The sequence below is a fragment of the Eucalyptus grandis genome, chromosome 8, assembly GCF_016545825.1.
Source record: "Eucalyptus grandis isolate ANBG69807.140 chromosome 8, ASM1654582v1, whole genome shotgun sequence".
Lineage (NCBI taxonomy): Eukaryota > Viridiplantae > Streptophyta > Magnoliopsida > Myrtales > Myrtaceae > Eucalyptus > Eucalyptus grandis.
Genome location: NC_052619.1, coordinates 17579861 through 17606934, shown reverse-complemented (window position 1 = coordinate 17606934; position 27074 = coordinate 17579861). Strand labels below are relative to the sequence as shown.

Genomic DNA, 27074 nt, shown 5'->3' with positions numbered 1-27074 from the left:
ATTACCTGTACTGAGCTCATTGTCCTGCATTTCTGGAGTTGTTTGAGTGAATCTGGTATGTTGCAAATATCCCCTCGATATATTGTCTTGTGATTGAGCCTGCTTAGTAGATCTGGAAATAGAAGATAGTACTCCTTTTATCCACAGTTTGTATAAGTCAGATCCCTGCTGATATTCAGTATTTAGTGTATGAGTAAAGGGAAAGACTTTCTCATCAAATATGACATGTCTGCTGATGTAGACTCTTCCATTTGTAGGCAAGAGACATCTGTACCCTTTATGCTTCTCACTATATCCAAGAAAGATACATGTAAGAGATCTTGGATCAAATTTATGCTTTGTGTAGTGCCTGAGACATGGATAACAGACTAATCCAAAAACTCGAAGATAAGAATAGTCTGGTGTCTTATTATAGAGCTTATAATGGGGTGAATGCATATGTAGTTTTGTTGTGGGAAGAAGATTGATAACATAAACTGATGTTTTGAATGCATCTACCCAGTATTTCATTGGTACTTTAGCATGATACATCATTGCTAGACCCAATTCAACCACATGTTGATGTTTTCTCTCCGAGACACCATTTTGCTCTAGTGTGTGAGGACAAGAAATATTCTGCTTAATTCCACAGTTTTGTAGATGAATTTGGAATTTATTACTAGTGAATTCACCTCCTCCATCACTCTGGAAGATTTTGATCTTGTGGTTAAGCTGATTTTCTATAAATCTTTGAAACATAATGAATATCTCATAGACTTCTGACTTTTCTCTCATTGGATATATCCAGCTATATCGAGAAAAATCATCCACAAAAATGACATAGTAGGAGAATTTCTGAACAGATTGAATTGGTGAAGGTCCCCATACATCACAATGTATTCTTTCTAATGGAACATTAGAGATATGGTCTGAGAAATGAAAAGATAAGGCTGAGCTTTTAGCAATTTGACAGCTGCTACATATATTCTGAGCCTTAGAACTGAACTGAATGAGATGTTGTTTCTGTAGGATCTTCATTGTTTTAAGATTGGTGTGAGCAAGTCTTTGATGCCAGATATCTTCTCCTACTTCCTGTTGAGTTTGTGTGAAGAAGACTTCTGCAACTTTAGGTTCCACCTGGTATAGCCCCTTGACTTTCCTTCCTAGCTTCACTGTTGTATGATTGTGATTGTCCTTCATATATACCCCATGTTTATCAAAAATAAAAGAGCAGGGATAATCATTTGTTAGTTTTGATACAGATAGAAGGTTCTTTTTTATTTCAGGGACTATTAATACATCATTCAGAGGTAATTTGCTATTTTCTATATTCAGTATTCCATTACCAATGCATGAGATTGACAAATGAGATCCATCTCCTATCATGACAGTGTCATTACCATTATATGTACTGTAGTTTCGAATCATACCAAGTTCTGAGGTAATGTGAGATGTAGCCCTTGTATCTGGATACCATTCTGAACCATAAGGTTCTTTAATGTGAACTGCTGCCAATGCAATTGGTATTTCATCTGCTTGATATGAGTTATCAAACCTATACCAACATCTGAGTGCTGTATGACCTGATTTCTTACAGATCTGACATTGCAGAGGTCCATTACTTATAGGCTTTGTGATCTGTGTTTTTCTATCACCATTTGAACTTTGTGGTGGATAAGACCTAACACTTTGATACCTCTGTGCAGGATTGGAATATGGTCTAAAACCTTGTCCATAGTTAGACCAGTTATCCTTGTTAACTTGACCTTGCTGAGTTGAATTCAGGTTATTCATTTTAGTTTGTTGATTCCTTCCTGCTTCTATAAAATTATTTCCATATTCCCTTCTAATGAAAGACTGACCTCTGCCATAGCTAACTTCTCCTCGAAAGTTTTCTCTTTGATTTCTGGGATTGACTCTCTGCTGACTTGTTCCAGTTCTTCTTTGCCCATAATAGGCCAGGTTAGTATTATACTCATTCACAGAATATGTTTGTAATCGGGTTTCAAACCTTTCAAGTTGTGAGATAACCTCATCATATTCTAGCTGGGGCTTAAGACAATACATGGTTGTCCTGAAAGTTTCATATTCAGAACCTAGCCCTTCAAGTATGCCAAACATTCTTGTTATATCATCAACAGGCTTACCAATTGCATTTAACTGATCACAGATGGTTTTGAACTCTCGAAGGTATTCGCTTAGTGATCTGTTTCTTTTCTTGCAAGCTTGAAGTTTTCCTCTTAACTCAAACTCCTTTGCAACAGATTTCTGTGTAAACCTATTTATGAGGGCCTGCCATACTTCGAGTGAGGTTTCTAAACCAATTATCAAACTTAGAATATTCTCTGATACTGCACCACTTATCCAGGATGATATAACCTGATCGGTTTTTATCCAATCTAGGTGATCAGGATTCATCATTTCTCCTGTCACAGTCTGTATCATTTGATTTGGAGGTAATGTTTCACCATTAATAAAACCAATCAGATCTTGACTTTTCAGAAATCTGTTGAATTGAGCTTGCCATAACAGGAAGTTTTCTTCATTCAACTTGATGGTAACGAAGTTAGCTATATTCACATGGATAGGGAAAAAATACTTCTGCACTCTAGTTGCCATTCTTATATGTCCAGAGACTTTGAAGATTCGAAGAAACAATCCAGTAAACTTTGAAGATATGCTACCTAAGAAACATCAGGATCTTTATACTATCTTGCAGTAAGAACATATCTGATCTATTATTCCCAGGCTATATGCTCTGATACCATGTGAAGAAATCGAAGATAGAACAAGATCTATATATGAAAGAGGTTTAGATCTTGAACAATCAATGAAAAATACCTCAGCTCAGATGTATTTCTTATCCTTTTATACTCAACACTAGTTCAACTTTTTCTGTTACAGAATTGTTACAACAGAATAACCAATATAGAAACACACGTGCATTTCTTCTGGCTGTGCAGCTCCTTTAATTTGCTTGATCAACTTCTGTGTTTCAGGTTTTGATGTCACGGATCGCCAGCTCATCAATTCAACTGGCCAGCTCATCAATTCAACTGGATCGCCAGCTCACGATCTACCTCTGCTCCAGCTTCCTCTGTTCCAGCCTCCTCTGCCTCAGTCACTTCATTAAGTTTGGTTTTTCTACTATCACCGACTTCTGTGTTCAACTGTTCTTTTAATATCTGTTTAATTCCTCTAACAACATAAGCAAAAGGAAAAGCAAAGGATTATATGGGCATATAAAATTTTGTTCCTAGATGTTATCTTTCCCGTTTCTCTAGAGAAGGTAAGCATGCGATATCTATGACTTTGCCTTTGACTGTCTACTCATGCTATTTTCAGTTCTCTGTGACATCTAAATTCTATTGACCCCTCTTTGCAACAGGTTATATTTGTTGATGCAGATCAGGTGGTGCGAGCAGACATGGGAGAACTTTATGACATGGATCTGAAAGGAAGACCGCTTGCATATACTCCTTTTTGTGACAACAACAAGGAGATGGATGGATATCGCTTTTGGAGACAAGTACATATTGAATCAATTTATTCTTGTGTTCTATTTCAAGCAATAGAATGCCTTTGCCTTTTCCGATCAATCTATTCGTGTTTTATTACAAGCAATAGAAGGCTCTTGCCCTTTCAGATCATTACTGTCTACATCCCTAAGTAAGCTCTTTTATTTTCTCACAAAAACAGGGTTTCTGGAAGGAGCACTTACGCGGAAGACCATATCATATAAGGTAGATTTTTTAGGCGGTTCCATTCTGTCCACGTGATTTTAATTATGATATCGTTCTGCAGTGCACTGTACGTTGTTGATTTGGAGAAATTTCGAGAGACTGCGGCAGGAGATAACCTGAGAGTGAACTATCAATCTCTCCGCAAGGATCCAAACAGTCTGTCCAATCTTGATCAGGTCAGTTCTTGGATAATAAACTGCAAATTCTTCAGCATGAGATATTCTTTGCGAGGTTATAGCTGTGACATTCTAAAAAGATTCTCGCAAGGTGTTAATTTGTAAAAGCACTGCTTAAATATCCGTGAGCATAAACATATCAGTTGTTTGTCTAAGTGCCCTCTCTCATGCTTCAGGACCTCCCGAATTATGCTCAGCACACCGTGCCTATCTTCTCATTACCCCAAGAATGGTCGTGGTGTGAGTCGTGGTGTGGTACAGCCACTAAATCCAAGGCAAAGACCATTGATCTTTGCAACAATCCTATGACGAAGGAACCAAAGCTTCAGGTAAGTTCATAAGGTTGGGTTCTTTTCTTTTCCCACTGCCAAAATGATTCGTGTAGTTGTTATGTAATTTTGCTTTTGTTGTCCTCTCAGGGTGCGAAGAGAATAGTTTCTGAATGGCCTGATCTTGACTTAGAGGCAAGAACGTTTACTGCGAAAATTCTCAGAGATGAATCTGAGCTTCAAGAAGCAATGGCTTCAGATAAGTCGCAGGGTTCACAGGGTGATGAGTCATCGGTAGAGGAACTTGACCTTGAATCCAAGTCAGAGCTGTAAGGCATGGTTTCATTCAGCCATGACATGATTTATCCCAACTGTAATCCTGATCGAGGATGGAAGGGTAACTATCAGCAAAGAACGTTTTGGAATTGCATCAACTAAGGAAAAACAAGTGGTTATGGTGTGCGTATGCTGTCGAGATTGGGGATGGAGATGCACACCATCAAGAAAATGAGGTCATGGGGAGGCTGTGAGAAAGGCAAGGTAGCGCCGGTAGAGATTTAAAATTTTCTCAAGAATTTTAGAGAGAAGCGAGCTATTCATTTTGCTTAGTTTTTGTTAATCGACCGGGTAATCTTATTTTAACTGGGCTATTTGCAAATGCGTGAAATAACACGCTTGATTGTGGAATTTCTTCCTCGCTGATAAAACCACAGGTGAAAAGCCAACGTTCCGATTTTGTTAGAATGCCCTAGTACACACACTTGGTTATGTAGTTAAACAGGGAATAGCTGTAAATTTTTTTGATGGATGAACATTTTATCGTGATGCTTTCGGAGACTACCGAAAATTACGTACTAGCCATAAGTGCTATGTTCGATTATTTTAATGGAGGCATGGAGTGGGCCTGTGTGTTTTGCTTAAACCTGATCTCGGGTCTCGGCTCGGCCTAGTTTAATGACCTCAACCGGTCATTGCCCCTCGTGCCTTAAAATGTCCACACCTGGCAGCGCTGGACGTTTGGGCCTTCCTCTACCCACTTCTTAGGCGTTTGTCATATGGCCCGGCCCATTATTTGGCCTATACTTATCGGCCCGGCCCACTAAGGCTCCGTTCGTTTCGCGGAAAATATCATATTTCCGGAAAATATTTTCTAGAAGTCATTTTCCAGGAAAATGACTCTATCTTCCGGTGTTTGGCCAAAATCTAAAATTTCAATGAAAAATATTTTCCACCGTTCGTTAACTCATTTAATTATTTGGAAAAATTTATCAAAAATTGAATTTTAATATTTTTAAATGACCAAAAAAATTATTTTATTTATTTATATTTTTAAAATGATTTTTTAATTATTTATAGTTTTAAAATCGAAATTTTTTTCTTTTCCTTCCTCCTTCCTCCTTCCTCCTCCTCCTTCTTCCTCCTTCCTCTACCGTCGCCTCCTTCCTCCTCCTTCTTCCTCCTCCTTCCGCCTCCGCCACCTCCTTCCGCTTGACAATGGCCGGCTGCCCGCCGCCGACCAAGACCCAGTGGCCAGATCCGGCGAGCTCGAGGCTCGGCCGATCTCACCGAGCTCGCCGGATCGCGGCGACAGCTCGAGCTCGCCTGGATCGGCAAGCCGCGAGCTCCACCGCCAGATCCGGCGAGCTGCGAGCCGCGAGCTCCGCCGCTAGATCCGCAACCTCATCGCATCACCCAAGCCGCGAGCTCCGCCACTAGATCCGACGAGCCGCGAGCCGCGAGCTCCGCCGCCGCGGTGCTCCCTCTTGAGCCGGATCCTCCCGGCGGCTTCGAACCGCCGGGAAGCGAGCGCGCCGGCGGCGGTGCCGCGTGGCCGAGCAAGCGGGCAGGAGCGGCCAGGGAGGGCGGAGAATGAGGGATGCTTCGCCCATCGTCGGCGTCGAAGGAGGAGGAGGAGATTAGAAACCCTAAGCGAGAGTGCAAAAATGAGAAGGAAAAAGGAGCGCGAGGGCGAGCGTGAGAGGCCAGGAAAATGTTTTCCTCTTTTCAAAAGAGGAAAACATTTTCCTCAAAGTCAAGACAGAATTTTCCGTTGACCGGAAAATATTTTCCTTGACCATGAATTTTCCATCCACCGAACACCGGAAATCCAGGAAAATATTTTCCTAGAAGTTGTTTTGCGAAACGAACGGGGCATTAGCCTTTGCTGCCGCTGTCACCGCCTTCGGATCTCTACCCTTGGAGCTGAACTGATATCTCTGAAAACTCGGCGCGAATCCAAGCCTCGCGCCACAAGTTCCTCGATCAGCAGCTGCTTCGTCTTCTAGGGTTCGAGAGGGTCCGAAGGAGGTAGAGATCGAGAGAGAACGAAATCGATCCCCCCTCGCGATTCCCAACTGCCGGCGCTCAATCTCCAATCGCCCGCCAATGGAGGAAAACCCTTGCGGCGAGATCAGCTCCGGCGATGACAGCGTCGCCGATCAAAAACCGCGCTTCGTCACGGATGAATCCGCTCCGGTAGGACGCCGATCGAAGCTCCGAGTCTCCATCAACTGCCGGACAACAAAATCTCCCTCCTCCGCAGCCGGCGGAACCCGAGCTTCAGCGAATCATCCGCCGAATCTCCGACTTCTCCTTCTCCATCTCCCCACTCCTCGTCCTTGGCCTCAGCGTCGATCAGTCGAATCTTCAAAGGGAAGGCTCCGGCGACGGCGAGGGTGAGCCTCGAGAACGGCGGTAGTGGCGGCGACCCCCGCGGCGGCCGGCAAGCGTATAGGAGCACAAGGACGGTGGTGGAGGTGCTGCGGGAGCTGGACGCGGACATAGTGGCGCTGCAGGACGTGAAGGCGGAGGAGGAGAGGGAGATGAAGCCGCTGTCGGAGCTCGCGGCGGCGCTGGGGATGAGCTACGCGTTCACCGAGAGCTGGGCGCCAGAGTACGGCAACGCCGTCCTCTCCCGGTGGCCGATCAAGCACTGGAAGGTCCAGAAGATATTCGACAACACCAATTTCAGGTCCGTCATTTTGTTTTATTTTATTTTATTTATTTATTTATTTATTTATTTCCATATATTTTTACCTGTTATTCTTGCTAGCATTTTCGTAATTATGGTGACGATGATATGCTCTCTTTCTCGTTGAGCAAGTGGTCTTCCCGGGCGATTTCGAATTTTAAATATATTTTCATTTATTTAAGGCGTCCATCGTTGGGAGTGAAGTTTGATAATATGTCATAATTAATATTCCCTTTGGGCATATTATATCATTCTGTTCTTACATTTTTCTAAGTGAAAAAGATTAATTTCGGTAGACCCATCTATAACCGTGCAAATCCATTTCGGACAATCAAAATTTTCGTTGAAATTAAGGTAAGTTGGATATAATAAAAATTCGCAAGACCAAAATTAAAAATAAAAACGTCTTTACCAAAAAAAAAAGAATTAAAAATAAAAACGTAAGTTTTGCCTAGCCATCCATCAGAATTTGTGGATGAAAATTTTGCCGTCACTTGGTTTATATTTTGCCTTTTTTTATCCTCCCCTTTTCTAGCTTCTCTGTTTGGAATTATCTGAATGGAGTTGTCCAAGAATTGATCTGGAAAGAATTTAGAATATTATTCACGAGAACCCCACCACCAAATTCAAAAACTGCCCAAGGCTGTAAGGCTTTTCTTCTACAGCCTTTTGCCTTCGGACAGCTTACGGAGAGCTCTCTGCAACACCGATGGTGGGCCTGTCCAAAGATCCCAGCACCAGCTGTGAGCAATGCCAGTCAGAATTAAAAATAAAATAAATAAAATAAAGAAAAAAAACCCAATTTTCTTTCTAAGATTTTGGATGTGGGTTCTCTATACAATTGTCATCTATCGTTCCTCTTTTTTTCATTTCCGGTTGCATTTAGTGGGTGGTAGAGAGTCAGCTTTAAAGATCATTCTCCATTAATTGCTGACTTAGTCAAGAGAATGCTTAGGAAGCTGCTAAATCATATATATATATATATATATATATATATATATATTTGCTCTTTAGTATTTAAATAAGGAGCTGGGAAGATAAATGAAGGATGAGAGAGCTGTGCGTCCGTTAGATGAGGGCAAGGTAAGATGTATGTGTGACATCCCGATTTTTCCAATTCTGGTTTCAATTAAATAAGTCGGGCATTTCATCTTCGCGTTTATAGCTTTCTTCTCCGAGTTGGCCACTCACGAGATAACTAGTCTATCAGGTGAAGCCGTTAAGGAATCTAAACGCAATAGACTTGAGAATTCGACCATGAATTGGCTACTCGACCGTATTAATCGGCAAGGATCATTATGACACTGTCAAAATCGAACAGAGATCAGTAATAGGTTGATTCGCCTGAGATATGTGATTAGAGTGTAGGTGATTCCACCGATCACAATATCCTCGTCGACCGGCACTAGACCGATTCTTCTGTCATTTTGGGTACCCTGTGTCCGTAATCGAAACCTCGAGATTTCTACGACAATCGAGAGTCGCCAAGGTGTCGAAGATGCACTTTGTGGCTTGAGAATAATCAACCACAAGTCAATTGCACAGAAAATTCCTAAAAGCTACCCGGTAGATTAGGACGCGCTAAATTCGCGCTAGATTGAATTTAACCGTGAAATTGAACCCGATTACAGAAATTGGAAGTTCTATCAAGTCACAATTCATTTTAGGAATGTCGACTCATCTCCAGAAGATTTTTCTACAAACCGAGATTTTTGGCGGAAAAGCAAAGTAATGCTGTTTTTGTTCGGGATTGTCAGAGGGCCATTTTTAATTGAATCTTCGGGATGCAAGTTGGATCATTTGATGGGAAAAAATCATGAGACGGACGAGGATACCTTGATGGATTTAATTGGGCTTCAATTGGATGTGTTTGGTTGAGAATTGGATGAAATTGATTGAGATTGAAGAGGGAAATGTAACAAATTCGTATGCCATGGGGGAGAGCTATTTTGCACCTATTGGCAAGGTTGTGGAGGAAGCTTGAGGAGAGAGAGTAGCTGAGGTCATGTGATGTCATGGTGGGGGCAAAGCCAATGAGAGAATGGCAAGTGTTGAGCTCTAAAGAGCCCAAGGAGACCCCCCTTGCTCAGCAGCCTTCTTCTCCCTTAATTTGTGGCTTTCTCCATTGTGGTTGAAGGAGAGAAGCTCAGCAAAAACCAGAGAAACCGAGCAGCAACAGCCCTCCACCGTCGCATGCCCATCGGACTCCATTTCTTCCTCTGTTTTCTCCTCGTTCCAGTTTTTGCTCCAGCCGACCTTTCGCCAAAGATCCGAGTGAAAAGTCAACTTCCCCGATGAATCAGTGAATGAGCCACCCATCGCCACGGAGAAGACATCCATACTGTTCCAGAGCACCTCGCCGCTCGTCGGAACGATTCTCCGGCCGTCCCATACGGCCGCCTGAAGCCGCCGCTCGCCGGACCGTCTGGACCCGCCCGGTTCCGCCTGTTTCGCGTTTTCTTGCTATTTCGCCCCTTTCCGACCCTTCCTTTGCCCATCCCAACCTCCTATAAGATCCCCAAGACCCCGGGAGCCGCCGGTTGCCAACCACCTGCTTGCCGGAGCTCCGATCGACCCATTTTCTCCGTTGAAGTTGCTGGTTTCTTCTCTGCAGTTCAGCCCAGATCAGAAGCAGAAAACTAGAAAGCTAAGAGGTCTTCGAGGCCCGTTTTAGGTGTCTTCCCGGCCTTGGTTGGTGTCGCCGCCTTGAGGTTTATCGCCCGCCTTAGCGTCGCCTTCGCCGTGGACTCGTCGGAATGTTAATCCAAATTTCGCGCTGATCGCAGCAGTGCGGTCGGTTTGTGTTAATTGTATGTTTAAATTGAGAAATTGAGTGATTGATGATTATGGTTAATAATTCCAAAAGTGTGGAATTGTGTGAAATTGATGAAGTTGTGGTATTTAACTTGAAAATACCCGGTGTTGGCTTTTAGCACCGTAATTGATTTGTATGACTAGTTTAAATCGATTGGATTGATTGATTGATTAAATTGAGGTATGAGTTGGTTTATTATTGAATTATCAGCTTTGGCGAGCAATTGGTTTATATATGTATAAGCTTGTGTGAGCATCATTGTTAGCTTGTGTGAGCACTGTATGTCAGCTTGTGAGAGCAATGATGATTTATCAGCTTGTGAGAGCAACGATCCATATATCAGCTTGTGCGAGCTACCATCTATATCAACTTGTGAGAGCATTGCATCCATTTCAGCTTGTGCGAGCCGTAATTGTATTGATGGATGAATATATGGTATGGTTTAATAGATGATATGAATTGATAGATGTGTGGATCGTATGATATCAATTGGATTGACTGAATTGATAGACCGATGGGTATGTCAGTAGTTTCAGCTTGTGTGAGTATTGTTGAATATGAATTGTACTGACGTGCAGGAAAGGGACTGAGGCGAGGTAAGCCCACTATCCTATTTGTGTGGCTAGAGCGCCCTGAGGCGTATTTTCTCCCTAATTGAGTTTTAAAGGGTAGGACTCGCTGAGACGTAGTCTCATCCCAGTTGTGGGATAATATTTCAGGTCCCTAGATGACGGTCGTGGAGGACAGGAAGTCCTGGAGTTCGGAAGGTGGAGGCTGAAGAATCGGCAAACGTGTCTGACAAGTTGGTCATAGGACAATTCCCTAGTTGTTGAGCCTATCTATTTTGTAGACCATCCAGTGTTGTATATAAACCTATGTGTTTATAGAAAGCTTGTTTGGTTGTGATTGATTGCCTGCTTTTCTATTCCAAGTTAATTGTTGTTAGGGGATTTGTTTTGCTTCCGCATGTGCAATAAAAATTGAATGGGTTAGCGACGTGTCCTGGGAAGTCGCATTTGTATCGACTAGAGTGGGATGTTCGCACGCTCAGAGGATCGGGGCGTGACAGTATGTAGGCAGGACAGTAACTTGGGGAGGATTTTGCCTTTGCTTTATTTTATGTATTTGCCAAATCAGATGTTTGACCTGAAGACTGTACAAGGACTACTCATCTTCAAGGAAAGGTACATTTCTCTCAAGCGAGACAGACCAGATAGAATCAACTTGCTTGAGACAGCAAGCAATTGCTCATCATGGATCAATTTCTGAGAGTTTTGCGTTCGATTAATTAAGCCGCATCTTAAACAGTTGAGGGATTATGCATTTCTGTTGCGTGAAAATTCAAAAAAAAGATATAAAAAGTTGATAGTAATATAGTCAATCAACGTATTAAATTGACTGGAATCGAAGTGGCTGTGAACTCAATGTGTTTGGTTACACAGGAATGTGCTGAAGGCGACAATAGAAGTGCCTCATGTTGGGGAAGAGAATTTCCAGTGCATCCACCTGGATCATCTCGACGAGAATTGGCGATGAAGCAGGTCGGCGCCATCATCCAGTCGAGTGACTCCCCCCACATCTTGGCCGGCGGCCTCAACTCTCTTGACGAGACTGATTACTCACAAGAGCAGTGGACTGACATCGTCAAGGTATGCACATGCCCTTTTTAATCATTAGCATGCGAAACTCGATTACTTGATAGCTTAAGCTAGGGCGTTTGTGTAATCACTGACACTTTTTGTTATAGTTCTATGAGGAGATAGGAAAACCAACCCCAAAGGTTGAAGTCATGAGGTTTCTGAAGAGCAAGCAGTACACAGATGCTAAGGACTTCTCTGGAGAATGCGAGTCCATGGTCGTCATTGCCAAAGGACAAAGTAAGAACTCACTCGTTTGCTTTCCCATCTTTCAGTTTTTCTTTTTCACTTTGTCAAATGGCTAATCTAAGGCGATTTTCAAGCATGATGCTCCTTTAGCTCGATGATCACATGATTGGCTTGAATGGACGGAAATTCATAACATTTGAAGCATGATGCTCGCGTTGAATATATAAATGTACACACCTGTTATTGTCATTATTGTGTCGATATCAACCTTTGATGTGAAAATCCGTGGAATAAAAATTGAAGTCCAAAGTCATTATTCGAGAGACTACTGTCCGAATATGTAATCCAAAACCATTTATTCTATTTCAGGCATGCAAGGACATGCAAATACGGTACAAGGGTGGACTACATACTAGTATCACCAGATTGCCCATATAAGTTCGTTCCTGGGTTGTATTCGGTCCTGTCATTGACAGGGACATCGGATCACCACATCGTAAAGGTTGACATAATGAAATGTGCAAACAACCCTTCCCACAAAAGTGACGGCAACAACAATAAAATTACCAAGAAAAGGCGACGACAGCGCAAGCACCAGACAGTCATAAAGATCACAGGCACTGCTCCACCTTCAAAGGGTATCTAGACAACGAATACATTAAGCAAAGTTGAATGACATTACATGTATATCTTCCTTTTCTGTCCGCTCTTTTCTTGGCTGCTGCTGCTGCTATTGTTGCTGTTGAGTGATCTTGGGCATGCTGTCTTCGTCAATATCTTCGATTCTTTTCAGTTTAGAGTTGAAGAGGGGAGTGTTCTGGGGTGATGGCTTCCTCACATCCGTATAGATTTCAACACGACAGAAGTGAATTCTTACCTTTCAGCTGGGGATTGGAGCTGAACCGTCCTGGCAAGTTATTTTTGAGTATTGTATATATATATTTTTTTCGCTTGTAATTTTAACTGCAAGATTCAGATCAGTTTTTGTTGAGGGCGACATCTTGACTTGACTTTGCTGAGGTCAAGGTTAGAGAAAGCGATGTTGTATCTTAGATTTAACTAAAAGTCCTTGGAATAAAATTGCAAATTTTGAAAATTGAAATGATTTTTGTTAACCTGGACTTCGGGCGATTAATAAAAGACCGAAATCTAAATACCTTTAAAAAGCAAATATGGAAAAAAAGAAGCTGTAAAGTCCGGTGATTATGAATTCTAAACATTCGTGAAAGAATTCAATGTCTTCTTTCTTTTTCCTCCTATTTCGAAATTAGTATTGGAAAGAAGTGAAGTGGTAAGTACAATGTACTCCAATATCTTTAAAAATGTCTTATGTGCTCTCCAATGGTAAAATATTGTTTTAAGGGGGAAATCAAGTATAGGGAGTAATTATTTTATAATAAAGTAGAGGATTACTGATTGATCCATGAAAAAGAGAGAAAATCAATTATGGAAGCAAGCAAGGATGAGAGAGAGAGAGAGAGAGAGAGAGAGAGAGAGAGAGAGAGAGAGAGAGAGAGAGAGAGAGAGAGATTTTTATTGAAGCTCTCAGCATGGTCGAAGTCCATTGATGTCCCAATGACATGGAATAGAGTGATACAGCTAACGAAAATGTTTTCTTCTTATTCAAAATGAGAAATCATTTTTTTGATTTCGAGTGGTGAGCGCTTTTCTATCAAAGATATTTGATGGTTGACTTTAGCATTTTTAACATCAAAAAATGTTTTAAAAAATATTTTCATCGAAATTTTTTTTCAGCAAAACAAATGGAGCCCTAATGAGCATCATAAGTGAAAGTGTAATTAAAAGAGAAAGAAATAGATTTTCTATGTAATATGCATTGTTGACTGATGTATAATGCTAATTAGCTTATGAATAAAAAAACTGCTTGTCCCTTATAATGGTTGTCAAATTAATCAGCATAGTAGAGGACACAAGTATCTCTCAGTTGGTGTATGCTCTTCAATCCTCCTTGATGTAATGTATATATATATTTATAATTGTTGACTGATGGATAATGCTAATTAGCTTATCAATAAAAAACTGCTTTTCCCTCCTAATGGTTGTCAAATTGCACACCTTGCATCAGCATAGTAGAGGACGCCAGTATCTCTCAGTTGGCGTATACTCTTCAATCCTTCTTGATGTAATATATATATATATATATATATATATATATCTGTGTGTGTGTGTGTGTGTCAATTGAATTATTTATTTTGATTTTTGCTTGGCATCAATTTAGAAAATCGTGGGATCTAAAGCACAAATAACAAGAAGAGCAATAAAAAAAAACAGTTAAGACATAGCATCGATATCGTTGACCGGTAAGAATCCCCGGTGCTAGTGATCTTGAAGGTTTACTACTCGGGGCCTCACTAACATATGACATGAAAAATAAAAATAAATGATTTTTTTAATGAGTGAAAAAGATAAATAATCATTAATATTTCATACTTCTGCCGTTTGTTTAAGGGCTATGCTAGTAGTCACACAAGCATCTAATGATGTTTTAACTGCACATGTTCTTCTTCTTCTTCTTTTTCCTATAGTAATATGGTCACTTATTAAAATGTTGTATCTTTTCCCTTTTTGTTGTGAATTTCCCCTTCTAGAAATCACGAACATGAGCACAAATTTTTTTTTGTCCAAATAATTGGTCCATTCAGCACGTGCTGATACCTCTAATTTCTTTCTATATCATGAATAAAGCTTTGTAAGCTTGCTCAATATGGAGATAGAGTTTGTACCTGTATGAAGTTCAAGATGGCCGGGAGCAATCCGTGCCACATGACCTCAACTTAAGTGCATCGCCTTGTCAACAATCAGTTCCTCCACAAGCGGAATTGAAACACAATTTACGCCTGAATTGTCCTCTGCTCACCTTTCACTTGGGGATGTTTTTCCATGAATCTCTTCAGCTCCTCGAGCCACTTACCGAGGGCTCTTCCAAGTGAGGCCATCTGTTTATTATTGTTTGCTTCTGGAAGTCGGTTTATGGAGACCTTGATGTTCAGCCTATGAATTTTGCCGTCCATTAGACGAGTCTTGTTGTCATACTTTTTTTTTTTTTTTTTTTGTTAGTCATAATCTACTCCTATTATAATATTCACTCTTATAGACTTTTGCCATGCCTCCTTGCAGGGCGTGAGAGTCAAAACCCACACTTGAAACTAATTCGTCCCCACCCCAACCCTTTGAAAAAGTGAGGATGAAAAGGTGGGGATTCGAACCCCCCACCTTCCCCTTCTATGTTGGAAGGGTGGCCACTGGGTTGTTGCCGTACTCTGAACACTTCGTTATTTGAGGTTTCGACTGTTCTTGCCTTCCATTCATGGTGTAGCCGAGCAACAAATGTCAAATGAACAGGAAGAGACAGCTCCACAGTCTCCTGTCACAACGGTCTTTCTCATTAGGATGATTCTCCAGTGAGCGTGACGAACTACGGGAACCTTTAGTTTCTCATCAAGAAACTCGATTCTTGAGATGTTTCCGTGTCATATCGTTTACTTTTTCTCCATCGCGTCGAACATAGTACCTACTCTGGCAATGAGCTTAACTATTCATCTCCATCTGAAAGCTACTTACCAACTTGATCAGATTCTTAATATAAATTACCTGCTTGTGCACACTATTTTACTTGGTGAATTCTGTCATCTGCGCTAGTTTAAATACATGCATCGTTTGATAGCACAGGTACCTTTGTCGGCTTACGGCACGAGGGGTGGCAAAACTTTATTTGCCTCGTCAAGTCTTGCTTCAGAGGACATGAATATTCTTTCGATAGTAATTGTATGTTTATATGATCGTAATTGCTACCATTGGTAGAACACACTGCTAATGACAACATGATAGTCGCGGTGTGCATTCTAGTCGAACAACGTAGTTTCAACTTCGAGGTGTGATGCTAACTGTGTTTGCGCTGTGGTTTAAGATGATGATGAGCAGAGCTGAATCTGACAGGCTACCTGCTATTCCTATCGGCTTTGTCGGATCAGGAGAGGTGCCAGGGTCCGCTCCACGTCTCGTAACCGACGGTAATCTTGCTTGTCCTTCACTGGAGGCACAGGGAATGAGAATAAATGCTCCATTAGACGCTGCACATATGCCAATTTCGCTAGTTCTGAACCTCATTACAGGTGGCCTCCAGGCTGCAAACTTCAGGGGACCTTTCCAACTGTTGACTTTTGATGGCTCGAAGCTTTAGCTACTTGGATTCAAACCGTGTCTTTACTTTCTCTGAAGGCATTCGTGATATTTAACGCTATTTAGCTCGACATTCAGCATCGTCGCCCTTACTTGTTTTGAACTTTCTACTGGCGAATCTCTTCATGTAAAGGTTTGGCTTGGCATTATACTAGTCAGCATACTTGCATAGACATGGTGGTTCTGTTCGTTTCCCCATCAGTGCATTCGACTCGTGGTGCATCAAATCTGACAAAAGCTAGTAATATGCTATCAATCAATTTATCACTTAGTACATCTCTTTATACATATAGACACGGTTTGCCATTTCCAGAGTCGAGAGTTAGCTTTCGGGAGTGGTCTCGAACGATTTCGTATTCTCCAAACCGAGACTCGTTCAGTCATTGAAAGCCTTCAATTTTTAACCTTGTACTAGGATGGTCCTTTCTGCTTTATCTATTTGTAGAAACTTTGAAAACCATTTGAAGCAATCGAAAAGACCTCGCAGAAAATGTTAATTGCTTTTGTACTTGACAAGACGACCCAAGTTTTAAGCAGCAGCATGCGCTTTCGCTGCTTTTCTATGTTTTCTTAGTCCTGATGAATGACATTATTTGAATCTCAGTGGGGGAGTACCTCGCTAATTTGGCATTAGATCAGGGCTCTCTGTCTGCGATCTCTAAGTGAAGTGGATATCGCGGGTTCCTTATCGACATCAATGTCTGGAGGAATATGATACTTGTTTGGAAGCATGTAAGGCACCATCTCATGTCTTATCATCGAGTGAACCCATAAATTCTCACTGCATTTAGGGATTGAGCTTTTGTAATACATCACATGCTCTTAAACGACACTACCTGCTCAATTTCCATTCATCGTAAAGGCAAAATTGTTGGCCTACTCTGTCTTTCGTCTTTGACATGTGCCAGTCATTCATCGGTTAGGCCCTAACCCATCCCGTGACATGAGGTCAAAGTCGGAGATTGCTTGAGCATGTAGCAGTTGTAGAGGTGGGTGATCGAGCGGGGTCGAAGGGTGGGGGTGAGAGGTTTTGATGGAAATGAGAGAGATTCACATGAAACAAAAATTAAATGAATGCCATACAACATTCATTGTCATTTATAAAATATAAACATAATGAGTCTATCGGAAACACTAGTGCTATATGAAAAACCTGTAAAAGCTTCACGGATTACATTGTGAATGATGATACATGTTGATAGTACTATTTAAATTTTGCACCTCATTTCTACGATAGGGTAACAATCACACAATACATGATTTCGTAAACTCATTGTCATGGTAAAATTGGTAACCTCCTGAAATTATCGAAGCACTTGACGAAGCTGAGACCGTTTCAAGTTCTATATCAATGTGAACATCATCAATCGGCGCCACTCTTGGATACAAAAGCAGTTTTGGAGGCAGCTGTAGTTTAGCCATATCTCCCTCAAGCATATCTAGGACTTTCCTCATCGATGGCCGATCATTAGGACTCAATTGTATACACCATGATGCAACGATTATCATCTTCCTCGTTGTTTCTCTTTCCTCTTCTATGATATCTACCATTTCAACCTCCTTTTCTTTGCCAAGCTGATCATAAACCCACAAAGGAAAGTAAATTTGACTTGAATGCTTTGCACGTGCATTGAGATTTCTCCTTCTACCGGCCATTTCCATCAACATCATCCCAAAACTATAAACATCGGCTTTATAAGAAATGCCACCAATGTCTTTATAGAATAGCTCAGGCGCCATATAACCCAAGGTTCCTCTTGCTGCAATCAATGATACTATGTTGTGACCGGTGGGATAAAGTCTTGCAAGTCCAAAGTCAGAAATTTTCGGAGTGAAACTTTGGTCTAGGAGAATGTTGTGCGGCTTGATATCAAAGTGCAGAATTTGCATATCACATCACTGATGTAGATATTCTATCCCTCTAGCTATGCCAAGAGAGATCTCATACATTTTCTTATAATCAAGAGGATCATCACCATCCTTATTCGAAATGTGTTTATCCAGGGAGCCATTCGGCATGAAATCATAGACTAGAGCTTGCTTGGAGTAATTGAAGCAAAAACCAACAAGTTGCACCACATTGATGTGGTGGATCCTTCCAATTGTGGCCACTTCGCTAATAAAATCTTGGCTGTTAGATTCTGATTTGTTCAAAATCTTAACCGCAACTTCATTGCCACTTCGAAGGATTCCTCTATAGACAGAACCATATCCCCCCTCACCTAACTTGTATTTGAAATTTTTTGTAATCTTCTTAATATCCGAGTAAGAGTACCTTATGGGTAAAAAGTTATTGTGAGCTTGTAGGAATTCTTTGATGTTTGCATCAATCGCTTGGTGCCTTCTCATCCACTTATAGATTAGAAGTATCAACACACATAGAACTCCGAGTACGAATTTTGCTGCAACGTAGTTGGCTGGATAGAAATTGTCTATAGATTAGCACGGTGCAATAAAAAAAAAATTAAACGTAATTTTTTTTTTTTTTTTATCAGAGTGCTGCTTGAGATCTTCATAGTTGTGAGGAGAAAAGGGCTAGGAAGTCATACCCAAGACGAGGGCGAGGCTCTGACCCACATGTGGCGCATAATAATACCTGGCCCACGTAGCATAATCTAAGGTGATCGAAAATGACTAATTAGAATCGACGATCAATCAATGAAGAATTAAATCTATCATTTTAGCATTTAAACATAAATTTACTATCCTAAATAGGTCCTCATATCGCAGCTTATTCTATTCACATGGGAAATCCATGTTACGGTAGCATGATATTTTCTCTAAAAAAAAATAAAAATGAAGAACACGATCTCGCTTTTGTTCCCTCAAGACGTACCAAACAATTAATAAGTTCACATCTCACTGCAGCACAATTCTAATTTACAAACATCATTCAGGACGCGTGCAATTTATTCATTTACATAGGAGTAACAGCCATGCAATGGACACGAGCAACTATTAAATCAACCATTTTTCCCCAAACAAATATAAAGTAGTAGTGTCAAATCCAGAAAAAAGGTTCATAAATTGTAAGATTAAAAAGAGCAATGCATGCCTAATCTACTAAGAAATCTTATTAGACTTTTCAAATTAAGTGATGTAGCAATTTTTTTTTTTTTTTTTTGCTGTTGTGTTTTTATAGAAAATAGTGTCTTAATTTGTGGATTGTATTAAAAATCCCCAACTAAAACTTGCCACATCTCTTGGTAAGTAAACTTTGGTAAGATCTCTTAGTAAAGAAGAAGAAAGAAAGAAAGAAAGAAAGAAAGAAAGAAAGAAAGAAAGAAAGAAAGAAAGAACACCTTTAAGGCGAAGTCCCTTGCGGAAATTAATGTCCCCGCAACTCTCCATTCGGTATCCGAAACTTAAGTAGCGACACCTAAAAGCTCTGGCCCGAAAGAATCCCCCATAGGTGAGATTGAATCCCTCGGTCATCTTGTTGTGGAGGTCCTTGTATGTTAAGCTCCCATTCTGATCCCCTTCCTGCCCCGAGATTTGATCCGATGCGTATGCCATCATGGTTACGGTGCAGGAGTCCTTGACATCCCCTGCTTTTAAGTTCTGTACAGCGTATGAGTACACCTTCATTTGGGAAAAATAAGGAGGCGTGTCGGCAGAGTATCCCTCAATATATGATCTGGTATCGACATATAAACTAGAAGCAATGGGTTGGGAACACTTCATGAAGGCCACCTCCCTAGCGTATCTCTCATCATAACTGAAGTTGGAGTACGTCAATGGGTAAGGAGGGAAGTATATCCCATCATAACTGAAGTTGGAGAACATCAATGGGTAACGAGGAAGGGATGAGCAATTACCCTTTTGCAGTCCATCGTCAACCACCGTGATATTACCATCGAAGTAATATTGGTTATAATAGAAACCGTAATGGATCGACTTCACATAATATCGGCCAGCATATAGATATAGAATAGTGCGGTTATTTTCACAAGTTAGTTCAAACCGAGAGCTACTGCAATTTTTTGGATCGCCTTTCAATCGAAAAGGATAACTTATGTTACGGATCTCACCGCAAGATGAAGGAGCGCACAAATGATTGTTCTTCGCACTGCAACTTATCCCCGATAGTAGCAGAACATGCGATGTGAGAAGTAAAACACGAAGTGTAAATATGGAGCTGAGAGAAATAATCATCTCTTTATCGTTTGGTTTGGTGCAATGAATGTTTTAGCTCATTTGGTAATGCGAGAGAGGCTTAATAAAGGGTTGGGAGTCGTCGGTCATCCAAATGTCCAAGTCAACCCTAAAACAAAGTCTAGCGAAGAAAGTCTTAAAAAGTATGGCCCAGCTAAAACACGGTCTCGGAACTAGGTTGTCCGTGTCAAACACGTCAACACGTTCAGACACGGCCGGACACACGGTCAACGCGTGTTAGATTTTTCGACATGTGGTCAACCTTTGCCCGACACGTTTCAACACGCGTGTCCGGGAGGAAGCAGACTGCGAGCGACGGCGAGAGACGGAAACTGAGGCGAGGGCCGCCACTGTGATGCTGCGATGGATCGGGCGAGGCTACAGCTGCGAGGGAGAAAGGATCAAAGGCGAGAGGAAGAAGAGAGGAAGGCGGTCGTGCGGCGAGCGGCGAGCGGCGAGGAAGGGGCTCGTGCGTGCGGCGAGGAGCGGCGAGCGGCGAGAAAGGTGGTCGTGAGTGCGGGGAAGAGGGAGGAGGAGAAGAGGAAAGGTCGCGAGCGGTGAGGAGGATTAAAGAAGCTAGGGTTTCTGAGAAATTCAAAAAAAAAAAAAAAGGAGTCTGATGGGTACGTATTTTGGGGGAGGGGAAGTGACGGACAGGTGGGGGAAATGGACGATGGTGGGAGGGAAAGAATAAAAAATTAATTTGGGGGTGGGGGAATCGACCCATTGGGCTGTCAGGTGGTGGGGAGGGAAGAAGAAAGTGAAAAAAATTTGGGGGAAAAAAGACGGGGAAAGCTTGGGCGCAGATTGGGGGTGGGGGTTTCGAAAGATAAAAGTAAATTTGAGGGAAGGAAAGGATTTCGAAAAATAAATGTAAATTTAGGATAATGAAATAAAAAAAGTGTAAGATTTATTAATATTATTAGTATAAATTCATTGTAAACTATTTATTTATTTATTTGTTTGTGAATTTGAATCAAAGTAATTAAAAATAAAAATATTTATTTAATATTTAACGTGTCGGAATGTATCGAAATTCTTTACTTGAAATGACGTATCGCGTGTCGTGTCGCGTGTCCGTGTCGCCGTGTCCGTGCTACCTAGTCTCGGAATTAGTGATGGATAGCTTTCACATTCATTACGGAGGAAACCTCTCCAAATTTGATTTTTCTTGGCAAATTAATTCTCTCTTTATTTTAGTATCGTAAAAAAAGAATCATTTTCAATGTTTTGTACCCTAAACTCAATCAAAATCCTTTCAAATACGGCATCCGGCATTCTATTTTATTTTCAAGGCCAATGTTTCGTAAATGTCGTTTCGTTAAATTTTGAAGACGAAAAGAAAAAGGATGATGTATTTCATCATATAAGGTTTTTTCATTTTAGAAACTCACTTGCGTCGTCGTGGATTGACACACGCAAGGGCTATAGACGCAACATTTGAATTCACAAAAATAATGCGATGTTTACTTATTCACTATGCTGAAATTTTAAAATCACTCTTTTGTAATTGTGCTATAATATGAATATGACTGTCATCTCTTTTCCATAATTGAACCACTTAATGAACGAACAAACCATTCTCAACAAAAAGGCAATACGATAATTTCTCAACCAACGACCAATTGATGCGGGTCTCAATTAGAAATTCACTTGCTTCGTCATTCTTGACATGCGCAAAGACTATAGGTGTAATATTGGCATGCACAAAAATAAACTAATACATACTTACTCATTGTCAATTGAAATATTATTCTTGTGGATCAATCAATCACTCACCTATAAAATAATCTCATCTTTTTCTTGCAATAAATCTAAACGACCTATTACAATATCCAATTGAAATGAGCCACATCACTCGGTAAGTAAATTTTTATACGATCCCTCGGTAGAGCTAACATTTAAGAAAAGGATGAGGATGAAGAAAGAAACAAAGAAAGAACTGGGAAAGTCAGCTTTCGGTAATCATGGTGTCTGCACCTCTCCCTTTGGTATCCGAAACCTAATTAGCAAAACTCGAAACTTGTTGGTGGCGAGAGTTTATAATAGGAGATAGTGAATCCCTCGACCGTCGTGTTGTGGAGGTCCTTATACGGTGAGCTCGCACGATTATACCGATCCTTTTTCCACCCTGGGATATAATGCGGTATTAAAGCCTTTATGGTTATGGTGTAAGTATCCTTGATGTCCCCTACTTGGAGATCAAACCCATGTACTACGTATGAGTACATCTTCATTTGGGAAAAAATAGGGGGCATATCGGAAGGATATATATGCTCCCTCAATACATGGTTCAGTTTTGACTTACGAAGTAAAAGCAAGGGGCTGTGAGCACTTCATGAAGACCACCGGCACAGCTAAGAACCACATGGATCATGATCACTAAAGTTGGAGGGCGCCATTGAGTAATGAGGGAGGGATGAGCAATTACCTTTTTGCAGTCCATTGTTTCACCATCAAATGATTATTTGCTAAGATTGGAACGGTAGTAAATTGATTTCACATAATATTAGTTAGCATATAGATATAGAACAATGCGATTATTTTCACAAGCTAGCTTATGTTCATAGCGGCCATATCTGTTTGGGTTGCCCTTCAATTGAAAGGGATAGCATACGTTATGGATTTCGTCGCAAGATGAAGCAGCACACAAGTGATTCTTCTTTGCCACAACTCGTTCCTAGTAGCAGAACACGCAATATGAGAAGCAAAGCACATAACATGCATACGGAGCTCAGAGACTGAATCATCTCTCAATCATTTGATCTGATGCAATGAAAGTTTTAGCTATTGGGTAATGCGACGGAGGCACAGTAATATGAATGAAAAGAGTTGAGAGTCGTTGGTCATACATATGTCCAATTTAATCACTAAAACAAAGTCTAGCGAAGAAAAAGTGGGTATCACGTAGAAATTGCAGTGAAGGTGACCAAAAACCGCGTTGGAATTGTCGGTCATGCAAATGTTCAAGTCAACCAATAAAATTCTTTGTGTCTTCATAATTTATTGAAGCAATACTCATGGAATAATGACCCTGAAAATAAAATAGAACGCCAATGCCTCATTCGAAAGAATATTTTATTCATTTTAGAGTACATAACATTCAAATCGATTCTTTTTCATGGAACGAACAGTCAATTTTGCGAAGAAAAGTCAAAACTGGAATTGCGGCCCCGTAGTCAAGGTGACAAAACACGGTGTTGGAATCATTTATGGTTTGCTTTCACATTGATTGGAAAAGAAACTTCTATGCAATTCCAGTTTGGTCGAGCGTATGAGTATGCTCCCTTGATACATGGTTTGGTATCAACATAAGAAGCTGAAGTAACAGATTGTGAGCACCTCATGAAGGCCACCGGCACTGCTGAATCGCTAAAGAGGTATGGACAATAATCACTAAAGTTGGAGGGCGCCAATGAGTAACGAGGGAGGGACGAGTAATTATCCTTTTGCAGTCCGTCGTCAACCACTATGATATTACTGCCCAATATAACTTAATTATAATTGAAATCGTAACTGATTGACGTCACGTAATATCGACCAGCATATATATAGAACAATGCGATTATTTTCATAAATTAGCTTAAACTCAGAGTTGCTGTAGTGTTTCAAACTGTTTTTTAATCGAAAAAGATAACTTATGTTATGAATTTCACCGCAAGATGAAAAGGTACACAAGTGATTCTTCTTCACACTGCAACTCGTCCCTAACATTAGCAAAACATACGATATGAGAAGTAAAACATGGAGCATTAATATCAGAGAAATAATAATCTCTTTATGGTATGAAAGTTTTAGCGGATCTGATAATCCGAGGGAGGCCTGATGAAGGGTTGGGAGTCGTCGGTCATCGAAATGTCCAAGTCAACCCGTAAATAAAGTCTAGCAAAAAAAAATATTAAAAAGTACAGCCTGGCGAAAACACGGTCTCGGAATTAGTGATGGACAGCTTTCACATTCATCGGGAGGAAACTTCTCTGCATTTTCAATTTAATTTTTCTTGGCAAATTAGTTCTCTCTAGAAATTTATTTTAGTATCGTAAACAAGATTCTGTTTTAATGTTTTGTACCCTAAACTTATTCAAAATCCTTTCAAATGAGTTATCTGGCATTCAATTTTATTTTCAATGCCAATATTTCGTGAGTGTCGCTCCATTAAATTTGGAAGACAAATAAAAAAGATGATATATTTCATTGTATAAGATTTTTCACTTTTGAGAAAAAATAAAATGAATAACTGAAGAAAAGGATCATGTTAATTAATGGGTACATAGATTTTGACTTGTATAATGTCGCTTTCCGCAAATATAGAAAGACAATAAGGGGAGGGCGCTTCTTGGTCATGGATGATGTGAAACTTTAAGAAAGAAAGAAAACAATATGGTAAATTCTTAACTAGCAATGGGACCTACACACCTCGATTAGAAACTCACTTACTTCATCATGGATTGACACGCGCAAGGAGTATAGATGCAATATTTGAATTCACAAAAATAATGTGATGTTTACTTATTCACTACACTTAAATATTAAGATTACTCTCTCATAATTATGCTAAATTTATGAATAATACCGTCATCTTTTTTCCATAATTGAACCACTTAATGAATGAACAAACCAATCTCAACGAAAAAGGCAATACGATAATTTCTCAACCAATGATCAATCGATGCGACTCGCAATTAAAGATTCACTTGCTTCATTGTTGCCCGACACATGCAAAAATTGTAGGTAATATTTGCATGCACAAAAATAGACTAGTATGTGCTTATACGTTGAGCTCGCACGATTATACCGATCCTTTTCTTACCCCCGGGATATAATGCAATATTAAAGCCATCACGGTTATGGTGCAAGAATCCTTGATGTCCCCTACTCGGAGATCAAACCCATGTACAGCGTATGAGTACAGCTTCATTTGGGAAAAATTAGGGGGCATATCGGAAGGATGTGCTCCCTCAGTACATGGTTCAGTATCGACTTATGAAGTAGAAGCAACGGGCTGTGAGCACTTGATGAAGACTACTGGCACAGTTGACGAACCATATGGATCATCATCACTAAAGTTGGAGGGCACGAATGAGTAACGAGGGAGGGATGAGCAATTACTCTTTTGCAGTCCGTCGTCAATTACCATGATTTCACTGTTGAATAAATATTTGCTAAGATAAGAAAGGTAGTAAATTGATTTCACATAATATTGGCCGCAATTATTTTCACAAGCTAGCTTATTATATTAGAAGTCCTACACCCTTTTGGGTGCCTTTCAATCAGAAGGGATAATGTATGTGATTGACCTCGCCACAAGATAAAGCGACAAGATAAAGCGACGAACGAATGATTCTTCTTCACACCACAGCTCGTTCCCATTAGTTGCAGAAGAGGCAATATGAGAAGCGAAACATTGAACATGCTTGTGAAGCTTAGAGACTTCATCGTCCCTCTATCGTTCGATCTGATGCAATGAAAATATTAGATTAATATGAATGAAAAGAGCTGAGTCATCGGTCATACAAATGTCTAAGTCAACCAATAAAGTAGAGTCCAGCGAAGAAAAAGAGGGTCTCACATGGAAATTGCACACCTTGCGGTCAAGGAGACAAAAACGCAGTGTTGGAATTAGTTATGGCGTAGCTTTCACGTTGATTAGAAATGAAACTTCCTGCAGTTTTCACATTTGACTTTTCTTGGTAAATTGACTCTTTAGGAATCAATTTTAGTACCGTAAATTAGAATCGATTTGAATGTAATGGACTCTAAATTGAATCAAAATCCTCGTTCTATTTTATATTCAAGGCCAATACTCCATGAATATTGCTTCGACAAAATTGCGAAACGAAAAGGAAAAAAAGATGTATTTCATCGTATAATCTTTTTCATTACAGACAAAAAACAGAATTGGTAATAGAGATAGACTATTAAAGGGGATATTAACTTGTATAATATCAATTTTGACAAAAATAAAAGGAAAAATAGGAGTTAGTGCTTCTTGGATGGTGTAACACTTTATGAAAGAAAGAAAGCAATTTAATAATTTATAGTGATAGGACCGATGCACATTGACTAGAGCCTCACTAACTTAGTCATCACGCAAAGTCTATACATGTTCCAATTCACACAAAAAAGAAGAAAAAGAAGTGATGTTTACTTGTTCACTATCAACTTCAATATTACAATTACTCTTCCTTAATTGTGCTAGATCTATGAAAAATATTACCATCTCTTTCCCATAATAGAACCACTTAATAAATGAATTGATCGATTACCGTCATTCTATCAAATGAAAATAAAATGTTCTTGCCTGTTGTTGACACCTAGACTTTTCTCTTTTTATTTAGAACTTAATTGCTTAGAAAATTAGGTATTAGCCTCCACAATAAATAAAAAGTAAAGTAAATAATTTTCATTAAAATGCATTGTGTTTTCATTAAATTGCATCGTAAATAGAAATTAGGAACATTTGCATTACTAGTATTAAAAATTTTACAAATTACTTTTTAAAATTAAAATTAGAAAAAAATTAACCAAAAATGTTCTTTGCCCTTTCTTCCCCCCCCTCCCCCCCGGCGCGGCCCAGCCCGCTTCATTTTCTTTTATTTCCCCGCGCAGCCCACCTTTCTTCTTCCTTGGCCCAGCTCGCTCTTCTTCCTCCTTCCTCCTCCTTCCCTCGCTTGGACGTTAGCTTCGGGACAAAACAGAGAGAGGGTCACTGGCCGAAGGACGCGAGGATGCGAGGCTGCGCGTGACGTTCGCCCAGGAATGTCGTGTGGTATGAAGCCAACTGGTCTCGTCCTTGAAGAAAGAGAGAGAAACGAGATAAATGGGAGAGAAAGGCAGCAAAGGGAAGGCGGGTCTCTCCGGTCTTTTTGGGTTTGTTCGGCCGAGGAAGAGCAACCAAGAGAGAGAGAGAGCTGGTGAGAGTGAGAAGGCGAGCTCGAGA

At 40.4% G+C, this 27074-nt stretch overlaps 1 protein-coding gene, 2 long non-coding RNA genes and 1 other non-coding gene across 4 annotated transcripts; 3 read left to right on the top strand and 1 right to left on the bottom strand.

The window, feature by feature from the left end:
- Positions 1-3846: 3846 nt before the first annotated feature.
- On the top strand, positions 3847-4892 carry LOC120286617. Its single transcript, XR_005545264.1, has 3 exons — positions 3847-3898; positions 4075-4227; positions 4318-4892. It is a non-coding gene; the product is annotated as an uncharacterized LOC120286617 (long non-coding RNA).
- Positions 4893-6552: 1660 nt separating this feature from the next.
- Positions 6553-12195, top strand: LOC104457047. Its single transcript, XR_005545640.1, has 4 exons — positions 6553-7138; positions 11396-11602; positions 11701-11830; positions 12149-12195. It is a non-coding gene; the product is annotated as an uncharacterized LOC104457047 (transcript).
- An 8-nt stretch (positions 12196-12203) lies between these two features.
- On the top strand, positions 12204-12789 carry LOC120286816. Its single transcript, XR_005545529.1, has 2 exons — positions 12204-12463; positions 12573-12789. It is a non-coding gene; the product is annotated as an uncharacterized LOC120286816 (long non-coding RNA).
- Positions 12790-17102: 4313 nt separating this feature from the next.
- LOC120286826 lies at positions 17103-20139 on the bottom strand. The gene is made up of 3 exons (XM_039299367.1): positions 19282-20139; positions 18529-18594; positions 17103-18396 (listed from the first exon to the last, which is right to left on the bottom strand). The coding sequence occupies exons 1-3, from the start codon at positions 20132-20134 to the stop codon at positions 17876-17878; spliced, it is 1440 nt and encodes a 479-aa protein (XP_039155301.1). The 5' UTR covers positions 20135-20139; the 3' UTR covers positions 17103-17875.
- Positions 20140-27074: the final 6935 nt, after the last annotated feature.

Bases quoted from the DNA above. Each gene is read 5' to 3' on its own strand.
- LOC120286826 (XM_039299367.1), bottom strand. From the start codon at position 20,134: ATGATTATTTCTCTCAGCTCCATATTTACACTTCGTGTTTTACTTCTC. The intron at 18,595-19,281 runs GTGTTCTTTCTT...CGATCACCTTAG, and splicing joins CAAGGGACTTCGCCTTAAAG to ATTATGCTACGTGGGCCAGG. The intron at 18,397-18,528 runs GTATGACTTCCT...ATTTCTATCCAG, and splicing joins GAGCCTCGCCCTCGTCTTGG to CCAACTACGTTGCAGCAAAA.